This window comes from Saccopteryx bilineata, chromosome 1 (genome assembly GCF_036850765.1).
Source record: "Saccopteryx bilineata isolate mSacBil1 chromosome 1, mSacBil1_pri_phased_curated, whole genome shotgun sequence".
Lineage (NCBI taxonomy): Eukaryota > Metazoa > Chordata > Mammalia > Chiroptera > Emballonuridae > Saccopteryx > Saccopteryx bilineata.
The window spans coordinates 128,702,226-128,714,316 of NC_089490.1; the positions used below are offsets into that span (position 1 = coordinate 128,702,226).

Sequence of the window (12,091 nt, forward strand, 5' to 3'; positions counted from 1 at the left end):
CTTCATTGATAGGACCAGCTGGCAGGGGTACCCCCAGCTATAAAATCTTCAGGGACCATGTAAGGTACAATGGATAGCCAGCTGTTTCCCCTGAGCCGGTGCTCCTCTCAAAGAGAGAGTTCTCACAGGCCTCTCAGTAAGAGAGCACCTGGCCAAATAACTCCTTACACCAGGACGTGGAATGGGCAGCAGGAGGGCTGGGGTTACTCTTGAGAAAAAACTTTTCTCTGCAAAGAGGAGGATTCAGGAAGCAGAGGCTGAGTGAGGAGGTGTCTTGACACAGAGTTGAAGGATGGGCTAGGATTCTGCTTCTACATGAAGGAAGACTAAGGCAGAGAAATGGAAGAAAGGAGATGCCAGTGGCAAAGAAAATCAAGAGGAAGTGTGACAGAGGCATTTCCTGGGGAAGGGACTTGAGAGGAAACCAGGGCACAGCATCAGCTGTCGTTCTCTTCATCTGCTGGTTTTCTTGGTGGGGGAGCTCAGAGCTGAGGTCTTCCCTGAGGGGTCCTTGAATTCACTCGCACTCCCCAGCCTGGTTTTGGCCTCCCCACGAGGGCTGCAGTTTCCACTGCCGGTGATGCAGCCTCCAGACAGCATGCCGTAGCCGACAGAGCTGGGCCGGTAGCCATAGGTGCCCGCTCCGCTGAACCCGAAGCCGGTCCCTGTGCCTGCAGTCCCAGCTGTGGAGCTGCTGATCACTGCTGAAGAAGGTGGAAGGGGGAACGATAAGTGTGTGACCCAGGAGAGAGGTGTCCCTAAGTCCCCTTCAACCTCCCAGTCCCAACTAACTTAAATGTCTCCTCCTTAACCAAATACTTCACATCAACCATGGACCTGAGTTTAGTGACACACACTTAATTCCCGAGCAGCTCAAACACCAGGAGAAACAGCTCAGATCCCACAGGACCCTAAATCAGGCACCCTCTTCTTTGAACCAACAGGAGTAGCAAGGACTTCCCCTGAAGAATAGATGATGCTCAAGCAAAATCTTGTATTTAACTTTAGAAAACAGTCTTGGTTTTTTTCAAAGGATTTTCTAATTGGTTAATTTAGGGAGTTTTTAGCTGGCTGACTTAGACTGAGCTGAACCCTATAGGGCCATCATTAAAACTGGTTGTGCACAGCATGTCTGAGCTTGGTCTCCACTCTTAGTGAGTAGGTGCGACTCTTCCAGCTCGTGGCCTCCAGGCCTGCATCCTGTGGGAAAGCTGAGGCTGTTGTGCCAGCATGGGAAAGATATCTGGGGGGAGGGGCCAGAATGGGATGGGGACCTGACTCCACGGCAGGAGAAGCAGCAGGTTTCAGCAGGGGAGGCGATTATGGCAATGGAGCTTTGCCAGACAATGCCAGGCTGCTCCGTGCAGGTTCTGGTGGCAGGCGTCCATTTGCTGTGTGATTGTTAATGGACTGAAAATATTTCCTCAGAGGCATGAAATACTCACAGATGCTCACAGAGTTGGTGTATTCTCCAGACATCCTACAGGGAGGAAAAAGCACAGTTGAATCTCCACCATATGGAATCTGACCTACCCTCTCCACATACGTGGAATCCGACACACCCTCTCCACAGCCTGAAATCCTCACCGGGCTAGCTCATATTCAGGCACGAACTGCACTTGTGTGTATCTAAGTACCTCCTCCTCCATCCTCAGTCTACTCTCCCCACTGCAGAGATGTATGAACTTGGAACCTTGGAGCCCCCAGAAGCACTTCCAGAGTCCTTCTTGCCAAGTTTCTTAGCCCACTTTTTCATCCCTGAGAGGTTACCACCTGAATAAGGGTATGTGGAAATGTGAGCATCAGGAGTTGCCACTAGTGGACCAACCTCATGATTTAGTAACTTTTTCTCTCCGAGCCTTGTGTATAAAACAGTGCTAAGTTAGAATGAGGCTGTTTTTAAAGTCGATGCTTCATGTACCACCCTTCCAAGTATTGCTATGACCATGTACAACTCATGCAGTTATGTAGCTACTATTAATTTATTGACTCCGCCTTTTGTAACAAAAATGCTTTTCTCTTAAAAGGAAGTTTTTTATATCACCTTGACAAATAGATGACCAGTAGCTCTACCTGACCAAATAAGAACAAAACAGTAGCAGTAAAAATAAATATAATAAAAAGTAAACAATTAACTGTAAAGGAAATCTGTCTCATCTGGTCATATGCTGCTTAAGGCTATGTTTGTCGGTGACTGAAAAGCATCGTCAGCCCTTCCAACAGCCTGCCCCTAACGCTCTGGGAAACTGAGTCAGAGGATTTCAAAAGTTCTTCTAGCTTTAATATTCTAAGATTCCCTTCCATCACCCACCTGCACTCCTCGCCCTCCAGCAGCTTGCGGTAGGTGGCGATCTCCACGTCCAGGGCCAGCTTGGTGCCCATCAGCTCCTGGTACTCGCGCAGCATCCGGGCCAGCTCCTCCTTTGCCTGGTGCAGGGCAGCCTCCAGCTCGTCCAGCTTGGCCCGGGCGTCCTTCAGGGCACAGTCGCCCCGCTGCTCAGCATCTGCGATGGCCGTCTCCAGGTTGGAGCACTGAGGGCCAGGAGGTAGCAACCCCCTGAGTTCTAAGGTACTTTAAACCTCACTTCACACCCCCCCCATGTGCTCATAGTAGTTGGGTCCTCCTCTGTCCTGCTCCACATACTAGAGCAAAGTTGCATCCATGGGGTCAGAGCTCTGTTCACTTGGGACTGGGAGGGGTGTTATTCTCAGCCCCTGGGCTCTCTGAAAAGATCCTTCTAATTGTTCTCGGACTTCAGGTGGGGACTAAGTATGGGGAGTGAGAATGGGGGCTCTATTTAAAGAAAGGAGTTCTGAGATGGAGAGCTAAGTGAAAGAGAAGGAGCATGGGAGAGTATGTGTGATATGGGCAATTCACTCCTCCCTTGGGGGTGAGCCAGGAGCCCCTATATTCCCTTCACCTGCTTCTTCACACTCTCAATCTCTGAGCGCAGCCTTTGGATGAGTCGGGTCAGCTCTGAGATCTCGTTCTTGGTGTGTTTAAGGTCATCCCCATGCCGACCAGCCGCTAGCTGGAGCTCCTGGAACTAAGGGGAGATGGGTCAAAGCTGGGACCTTGACTCAGCACCTGGCAGACTGTGTCTTTGGAGAATGTAACAGAGGTGAGTAGGGTCCCCAACTTCACCAGGCCTATAAGTGGCCTCCCATTCAATTAATGGATTTACTTATTTTCCTTAAGCATAGTTGATCTCACTGATGGTTAGATTTGGCTATAAGGATTGTTGAAAGTCCCATACCCTCCACACTTAAACTTTATAACACACAACTCCAATTATGATAATCCTCTATTTATAGCTTTTCAAAGTCAAGGTCAAATTCAAATTCCTAATATAGCATCAAGGTGCCTTGAGATCTGGCACTCACCAGCCCTGCCAGACTCATTTCACACAAGCCCTGCCCATCATCTCCCTGGCTTTCCACCTGGGCCAAACAGTTTCATGTTCCCTCAATATCCCACATGCTCTCAAGTCTCTGAGTCTTTTATAAGTCTCTCCCTCCACCTGGAAAATCTTGTTCCCTAGCTGGCTCCAACTCAGTCAGTACAGAATTATTTCCTGCAGCATGCCTTTCCTGATCCTTCAGTTGGGTGCACTTCTGTCCCCATAGCCTCTGCCACACTAGTCCATAGGTCTTACCACATTGTACTATCATCACAAGTTTCTGTGTATTTACCATCAGACTCAGAATGCCTGGAGGGCAGAACCTTTTTTAAAATTTCTGAATTCTTAGTACCTATCACAGTTCCTGACTGGTGCTCAAATGAGGTTTTATTGATGAATGAATGAATAAATGAATGAATGAACCAAAGGGGGAGCTGATTAGCTGCCCATCTGTATTTTCTATGGCTTCCTTCCCTTCACAGTTCAGCTGGACCCTAGGCTACTGGCCATCTTGCTGTGCATGGAGGAACATTTTGTGCATGTGTGATAGGGGTATATTTGGCTATACCACAACACCTCTGGTCATGAATTTTGGGTCATCTACTAGTTCGGAATTATTCCTACCTTGATGTCATCTATTGGATAGTCAACAGAGAGTATCCTATTTCTACCCCAGAATTTGGCTTATGAAAAACACAAAAATGTATGACAGTCAGACTTCTGGTGGTTGTGGATTGCCTGTCTCTGTTCCTGGGTGCTTTGCCTTGCTACTTGTCTCATATTTGGTCCTAGCATGACTGTAGATTCAGGATTCCTCCTAAAGGTGCTGGAACCTTGGAAGACAGGGTTCTCCTATGTCCCTGTGTTTCATCTTTGGAGATAATCTTGGGACAAAAAACACTAAGGCAGGAAGATGCCTTTCTCTTGCTTCTCTGCAAAGCTGTGTGAGCACAATGGCTCCCCCACCCCACACTCTGACAGGGACAGAGGCATTAACTCCCCCAGATCTGACACCAAGCAGTCTCCCGAGTGGTTAACCTACAAAGTCATCCCTAACCTTGGTTTTCAGGAGTAATGTAGAGGGATTTGGGAACTGAGGACTTAAGTGAAAACATTTATCAAGAAGCCCTGGCCTATGGTGTATCCCAGGTTTTTAAAAAGCCTCCTTTCTTCTCACCTCTGCAGGCCAAATCTTCCTGTCTCTAAGGTAGCAAGGAAGCAAGGAGTAGAGAATATAAGGTCTCAAGATTGTGGATTTCCCTTGAGAAGGAGCTTGATAAACAGCAAGGAACAATTAGGAAGTTGTCATCTAGATCTGAGAAACCACATTATCTAAAGAATTATCTCCCCACCCATTAAAGAAATTAAGATCTAAGGAACTAAAACACCTCCTTAGTTCTTGAAGTTGGACTTGAATGAAAAGTAGTAGTTACCTAGTTTCAGATCACACTGAAGAGACCCCCTAATTTATTGTAATTAACAAGGAGTTGAAATGCTAACCACCCATATCTTCTTCCTTCCCAGACTCAGTTAAAAACTCTGCCTCCAGATGTTGTTCCTAACCTGCCCCACCTGATCCTAGTTCCCTAACCTCTGTCTCCTCTTTGTTCATGACTCTGTTTGTGCCACATTCATGTGCATCAGCTGTGTGTCCTCCCATGGCTGCCATGGTCTAAGTGGTTCTTAAGGACAGAGCTTCATTTTCTCTTCCCTTTGAGCTTTCCACAGTGCTAGGGAGTGTGTCATGATCCCAGTCAATGCGTGGGTCATGGTCGGTCATGGGGCTGAACCAGAGGCCCTGAACCATTTGATTCTGGGGAGGTGTGCAGCCTCACCTTGGTCTGGTACAGGGCTTCGGCCTCAGCCTTGCTCTTCAGGGCGATCTCCTCGTACTGAACCCGGACCTCATCGATGATGCTGTCCAGGTCTAGGTTCCGGTTGTTGTCCATGGACAGGATGACAGACGTGTCACTGATATGGGACTGAATCTGAGCGATCTCCTGCATGAGAAACAAAGAAGCATGAAATATCTTTTGTGAGCAGAGCAAGGTGCCAAGGTGTTGGTCCTATCCCAACGAGAGAGCCCCAAAACCTCCCAAAAGATGCAGCTGCATACTTCAAAGCTTATCAAAACGGAGCTCACCAGCCCAGAGGTTCCAACCTCACACCTAAATACTGCTGCGTGGGTTTGAAGCAGCCCACGCAGAACACAGTCCCCATGTCTGTCACCCGAGACTGGTCAGAAGTAGGGAAGGTAGAGGGGAAGCAGCCTGGACCCCACACAAGAGGCCCTAAAGACACAGGAACCCACAGATGATTGGCCAGCAGGCTGAGACTTGAAGCCAGATGGTCACAGAGGCAGTAGAAAGGGTTTGAGGACTCTCCACCTCCATCCCTAGGGATTCCTGCTCAAGACCTAAGGAAATTCCTAACGCGGCAGAGAGAAGATAGACAAAAATGAGAATGAGTTCTGCTGAAGGCTGGTGGGAACCCCTTAAGGACCCATGGCTTCCTGGAGGATGTGAGAGCAGGAGACTGGAGGCCAGGCTGGGACTGATGGCACACATCATTGGGAGATATGAGATAGATGTCACTCTTGCCTTTGATCTACAAAGCTCCCAGCATCCAAATACCGGAGATCTCCTGAAAGTTACTGATGAATAAATAACTGCTCATTCACATGTGTCCTTCCAGATGACAGAGCTGGGGTGGGTGGGGGAGCCTTACCCCTTCGTACAGACACTTGAAGAACTTGATCTCTCCTTCCAGGGCATCCACCTTGGCCTGCAGCTCTGCCTTGTTCATGTACGCTGCATCCACGTCCTAAGGGAATCCAGAGACCCCTGACATCACCCTACTTCAAGCTCAGTAGTGTTCTCCTGGGAACTGGCACCCCAGCACCAACTCTGTGACTAGCACCTCAGGGAATGGAATCAAGAGCCACAGGGTAGGAACCTGACTTCCACCCAGGACTCACTGTGAGACCTTGAACAGGTTCCTGGTTCCTCTGGAACTCCTGCCCCATTCAAAAATGAAGTCTTTTTACTGATTCTATTTCTCAAACAGAAAAGTATGGGAGAGAGCCCTCTCCTCCCACATACCCCACAGTCCACCATCAGTAGTCAGAGCTGAAGGCAGAGCTGGAAGATAAGCCAGTAACTCCTCTCAGAGAGTGTCTTGTTTCCAAAACCAAAGTGGGCATGAGCTGGAGATTGACTATCCATATCTTGGCTCCTGCCCATTTACATAAAACACAAGGACTGACAAAGTGATGTGTTCTAGATAAACATCAAGGTTTCCCAACATTTCCCAAGCAACAAATCCCTCCATCTGCCCTGGCATTTCTGCTCCAGGCCCTTGTATGGAGCACAGATCTCAGTTTCCTCTCTGATGTCACCTCCCCTGTCCTCCACATTCCATTCCCTGGGTGACCAAGGGATATATACCCCCTCCTTACCTTCTTAAGTACCACAAATTCATTCTCAGCAGTTGTGCGCTTATTTATTTCCTCCTCATACCTGCAGGAAAAGTGTCACAATGAGCAGGACAAACACACACACACACACACACACACGTGTGTGTGTGTGTGTGTGTGTGCCCGCGCGTGTGCATGTGTGTGTGTGTGTTGGTATGTGCGTTTTCATGTGAAAAGAGAAAAAAGATGCCCATGTTGTGTATCTTCTAATAAATATTGTTTTACACCTTTGCAAATCTGTCCAACTCACTAAGGCTATTTGTACAGCATGTGGGCAGGCTTTGAAGCAGCCCCCTCCCAGGCCAGATGACCAGGTGGTTCAGGGTCTTCATTTCCTTTGCTGCCTGGATAGTGAGTAGGTGCTTCTTCCTTGCACTCAGTGTCCAAACCATAGGAACAAGCCACTGCTCCTTTCAATCATTATTCTTGTGTGATCCAGCTGTCTGACACCCCTACCAGAACTCCACCTATTCCCAAGCATGAGTCCCAAAGAAGCCAGACTGTCCCCTGGGGAAGGAAGAAGAAGCATGGCCCATATGTCCAGGACCTGAGAGAAAGGAGAACAGAAAGACAACAGAGATTCCAGCTCCCTAGTCCCAGCTTTCTGCCATGCTGGGGAGTCTCCTTGGAACTTAGAGGCAAACTGAGTAAGCACAGGGACAAGAGACTGTGGAGTATGCACACTTGAGCTCTCCTAAGTGGGGAAAGCAGTGCCTAGGAGGTGATCACCTGTCAGGACAGTCTTGTTACTTTCCAAGAGACTGACTGTTCCTTGTCCAGCTCTCCCGGCTACCCAGAGAAGGCCCTTATCTCCCCTGAGCAGAGGAGTGAAGGGTTGATCTCTCCTACCCGAGCTCAGTGTTCTTAAGGCCAGAGGCAAATACCCCAGTACTCGCTGGGAAAGCCCAGCCCAGGAGATGGCCAGCCTGAGGGCAGGGTCCCTGCTCACCTCTTCTTGTAGTCCTCCACCACCTCCCGCATGTTCCGCAGCTCTGAGTCCAGCCGCACCCTGTCCCCCAGCAGCGTCTCCAGCTGTTTCCGCAGGGTGCTGATGTAGCCCTCGTACACAGGCTCCAGGTGGTTCCTGCAGTTGTTCAGGTCCAGCTGCTGCAGCAGCTCCCACTTGGTCTCCAGCACCTGGTTCTGCTGCTCCAGGAACCGCACCTGGAACCCGGATCAACAGACCAGTCATGGAGAGAGGCTGTGAGGTTTCCTTTCCTGGATGGTAGCTGTGTTCTCTTATGCTGCATTAGCTTAAAGAATTAGCCTCGGCCCTTAGAAAAAGCCACTCATGCCCCTCCCCATGCAGGCCCTTTGACTGAGAGGCTCTTTTCTGGGAGCAGCCCCTTAAGATCAAGAGAGGCATCAACATCTTCATTTCCCTTTAATCAAGATCTGTCTAAACCTGCCTAGACCAACGTCGGTCATCAGCCTGCGCCATCTCTCTAAGCACGTCCTAAGACATGTAAACTGGCCTGTGCTGGCCTTCAGGCGCCTGGGAGGCTCTGCTCAGGCCCAGTGGCCTGGCCTGTGCTCTGCCTACTCTCTGTCTCCTTGGTCATGGCCTTTCCTAGCCCAGCCAGAGGTCAGTGTTCAGCTGATCTGGGGTCTTGGCCCCTCCTATGGTTGCTTTCATGTCCAACTCTCCCTGATCTCAGAGCATTTTCCCAGCATTCTCGAGTGCCAGCTCATAAATACCATGCCATTCCTTGACAGAAAACCCTCTGGTGGTTCCACATCACCTACAGAGTCAAGTCCAAATTCATTTTTATGATCTTCACAATGTGCCTGCCCCTCTTCCACCACTCACCTAACACCCATACATACCCAAGGTGCCCCCCTCTCCAGACAAGTCCTTCATGCTGCATGTGACTGCTGCCTCTCCCTACCACTGTCTAGCAAACTCTTACCTAGGCTTGACCACCCTCCCTCACTGTGATTTTTGGTTAGCTTCCCCTACTCCCCGAAGCCCAGGAAGTCTACTTCCCAAGACAGTCCTACCCCTTTGTTCCTCAGCAGTTCTCAACCTCAAGTGTGTATCAGGGGCTTGTTAGAAATGCACACCCTCAGGCCCCATCCCAGAGTTTGTGGTTCATTAGGCATGAGGTGGCGCCTGATAATGTGCATTTCTAATGAGCGCCAGGTGGTGTTGACGCTGCCAGTTCAGGGATCACTTTTGGGAACCTCTACTCCAGTGCACCACTAATCCCCATGGGCCTTGCCTTGCCTTATAGTTTGGATGTCCTCCAGGCTATGAATCTGTCTTCTGACCGGAATCTGAGCTGGTCTGGGTCCCATGAGAGATGGAACTAAACCTTATGGCATTCTAGACCTCCCAGGCTGCTGTAGGCCTCTCCTTCGTCTGGCTTTGAAGCTTCACAAGCCATCACTCTTCTCCACTCAAATCACTTTTCCCTGCCTCCAGCAGACCTTCCCAGACTAAGCTGTCTAGCTCCTCCCTCCGCTCTGACCACCGTGATCTCTCAACACTGATATCAGGGTTTGTCCACTTCTTCCCTGCCCTGTCCTCAGCTGTGTCTGCATCCCTGGGAAGTGTCCTGCCATCCTTTGCCTCAGATACGGAGCCCCCAAGGGCAGTGAAGGTGGAAAAAGGAAGGAGCTCTACACTTGGCTTTCTCCAGGAAGACCCACCTTGTCGATGAAGGAGGCGAACTTGTTGTTGAGGGTCTTGATCTGCTCCCGCTCCTGGGCGCGCACTTTCTGGATCTCGGGGTCAAGCTCCACGTTGAGGGGAGCCAGGAGACTCTTGTTGATGGTGACCTGAGGAATGCCCCCTGAAGGGCACACAGATGGACACACAGGCCCCAGGGCCACACTGCCAAACATGCTGCCCGCAAAACCGCTGGCCCGGCCCCGGCCAAATCCATAACCTCCGCTCTTCCCACTGCCACTGGCCACATTGAAGGAGATGCTCCGGGAGCCCCCCAGGCTGTAGAGGCTCCGACTGCCGAAGCCCCCGCTGAGCCCTTTGCCCCCTGCCCGGTAGGAGGATGAGCTGCCCCCTGAGAGCACGGCTGAGCAGCCACTGAAGCCCCCCTTGGCAGCAGCGCCGGACTTGTAGCTGAATTGACGACTCATGCTGAAAAGGTCAGAGAGCTGGAATAAGAAGCTGAGCTGTAACTCAACAGCCCGCGACCTTGGCCTACCCCTTTATAGGGCTCGAGAGGAAGCGACTGCTCTGATTTATCTGTTTAGTTTGCCTGGGAGCAAGAAGTCATTTTCTCCCAGCAAAATCAGAGATAGGTAAGTAACTTGAAAATCCCCAAAGTGATGGGCTTGCAAACTTTGCTCATGTAATTTGAGCCTTATCTAATTAACTTGGTGTACTTAGCACAGCTAGATTATCTCTAGAAAGATCTTGGCTGGGGGGTTTGTCACAGCCTCAATTGCCCTTCCCCAGGAAGTGGAGAGGGGAGGGGTGGATTCCAAGGGTGCAGAGGGGAGACCTTTAATTGACAGTGTCCTCTGTGAGAGATCTGATGACTGCACCAGCATCAGATGGGCTGCTTCAGGATGGCTTTTATGTGGTCAGGAAGAGGCTCTGCGGTGTAGCTTCTCAGGGTTCCTGGAGACAATTCTTATGGTGGCCAGAACCATTAACCAGTTGATGAGCCAGGTTTCAACCCAGCCCTCTGGCCACCAACCCCTATTGTGGCCTCCCAGGTAGGTCTGCTCCTCTCTTCTGGCCAGGTTGTCCTGCACGCACTGACTTTGCCTTTGCCTCTTCCCACTGCCCTCACCCTTGCCCGTGAAGTAATGGTATTGACACCATTCATGATGGCTGACACTGGTGCAGTGCTTTTACAACATTAAAACAGCTGCTGATACATAGAAGCTCATTTAATCCACTTGACCTGGGGAGGAGCTATGATGTTCCACATTTTACAAATGGGTAAGTCAAGGTTCAGATAGTTAAGGACAATGGACATTTCATGAGCCTATTTTTTCTATGAATCCCAAATGATGCAAATGCCCAACAAAACCTAGGCTCCTGCCTCGAAGACTCCCTTGGCTGATTTCTGTCTCCACACTCAGAGGGGCCTTACCATGCAAGCCTTGTGCTCCAGTTAGCCATCCACTCACCTGCTTGTTTATTCATACATCCACTCATTTAACAAACCAATGTTGAGGGATTAATCTGTCCTGGATACTGTGGAAGGCTTCAGGGTCATGAACTGATAAGACAGAGACCTAATTCACAACTCTAAGGGGAGGGCAGACATCTCATTTTATTAGCTCCTTGACATTACCAAAGTATTCACAATTCCCAAATGTCAAATATATTCACAGTACACAATTTCTTCTGTTAAAAGGCAGTTATTTCACTAGCCAAGGTGTTTGAATGAACAGCGTGCCAATCCTTCTTTTCTATTCTACACAGAGATTAAGGCGCTATTCTGCATTAGACCATATATTATAACACGATAACATTATGCCTCAATACTGCTGTACCAAACAATTTACCAGATTCAACCTTCCCTTCTTTTTCATATAAAACAGCATTTTCTAGTTAAGAATAATAATTTTCTTAGATGGTCTCAATTTCACTACCACTAATGGCACTTGGCAATCTTTTCTTTTTTCATTAGACACAAAGGATTTATCCCTTTGCAATTTCTTCATAGTCACGAGTTCAGACCACCAAAGTTGTGCTATGATGATGCTGTTGAGTGTTCCAGCCAGAATCACTCCCTAATTAGTCTTTTCAGTACACCAGAGACAAGGTAGATGTGACTCAGATCTGTGTTCCTGCAAAACTACGAACTGCTGCCTCAGGCCTTACTATCACTCCCTAAGGACTGAAAGCAAGTGTTCATACTACCAATGCCAGTGTCAGCTTGGAGCTAGCCCCTAATCCCATATGGCCTTTACTACCCTGGCCTTCCCCTCTTGTGAAGCTGCCACAGGGCACCCCGGGGAAAGTTCTCTGCTTACATCTCAATGCAGCCACTACTATCTGCCCCGCCTCCCAGACTGTGCCACTACTCTGCTTTAATTCAGTGTCTCTACCTATATTCCAAGTGTGTGCCAATCTTCCCTGGCAAACTGAAAGTTCTTGAGGACAACTGTCATCCTCCCTCTAGTCCTCTTTACTCGCTGCCCAGACCCACGGAGGCAAGGGAGTCTCAGGAAGTCTAAGAGAGTGCTAAAAGACTCTAAGGCGGTGTTTCCCAACATGGGGCCCACGCCCCAC

The 12,091-nt window shown here is 49.4% G+C and overlaps 1 protein-coding gene across 1 annotated transcript; it reads right to left on the reverse strand.

The window, feature by feature from the left end:
* Positions 1 to 279: 279 nt before the first annotated feature.
* On the reverse strand, positions 280 to 9,975 carry LOC136329458 (keratin, type II cytoskeletal 73). The gene is made up of 9 exons (XM_066265642.1): positions 9,529 to 9,975; positions 7,826 to 8,040; positions 6,859 to 6,919; positions 6,129 to 6,224; positions 5,237 to 5,401; positions 2,922 to 3,047; positions 2,312 to 2,532; positions 1,446 to 1,480; positions 280 to 704 (listed from the first exon to the last, which is right to left on the reverse strand). Exons 1-9 carry the CDS (start codon positions 9,973 to 9,975, stop codon positions 454 to 456), a joined length of 1,617 nt encoding a protein of 538 aa, XP_066121739.1. The 3' UTR covers positions 280 to 453.
* Positions 9,976 to 12,091: the final 2,116 nt, after the last annotated feature.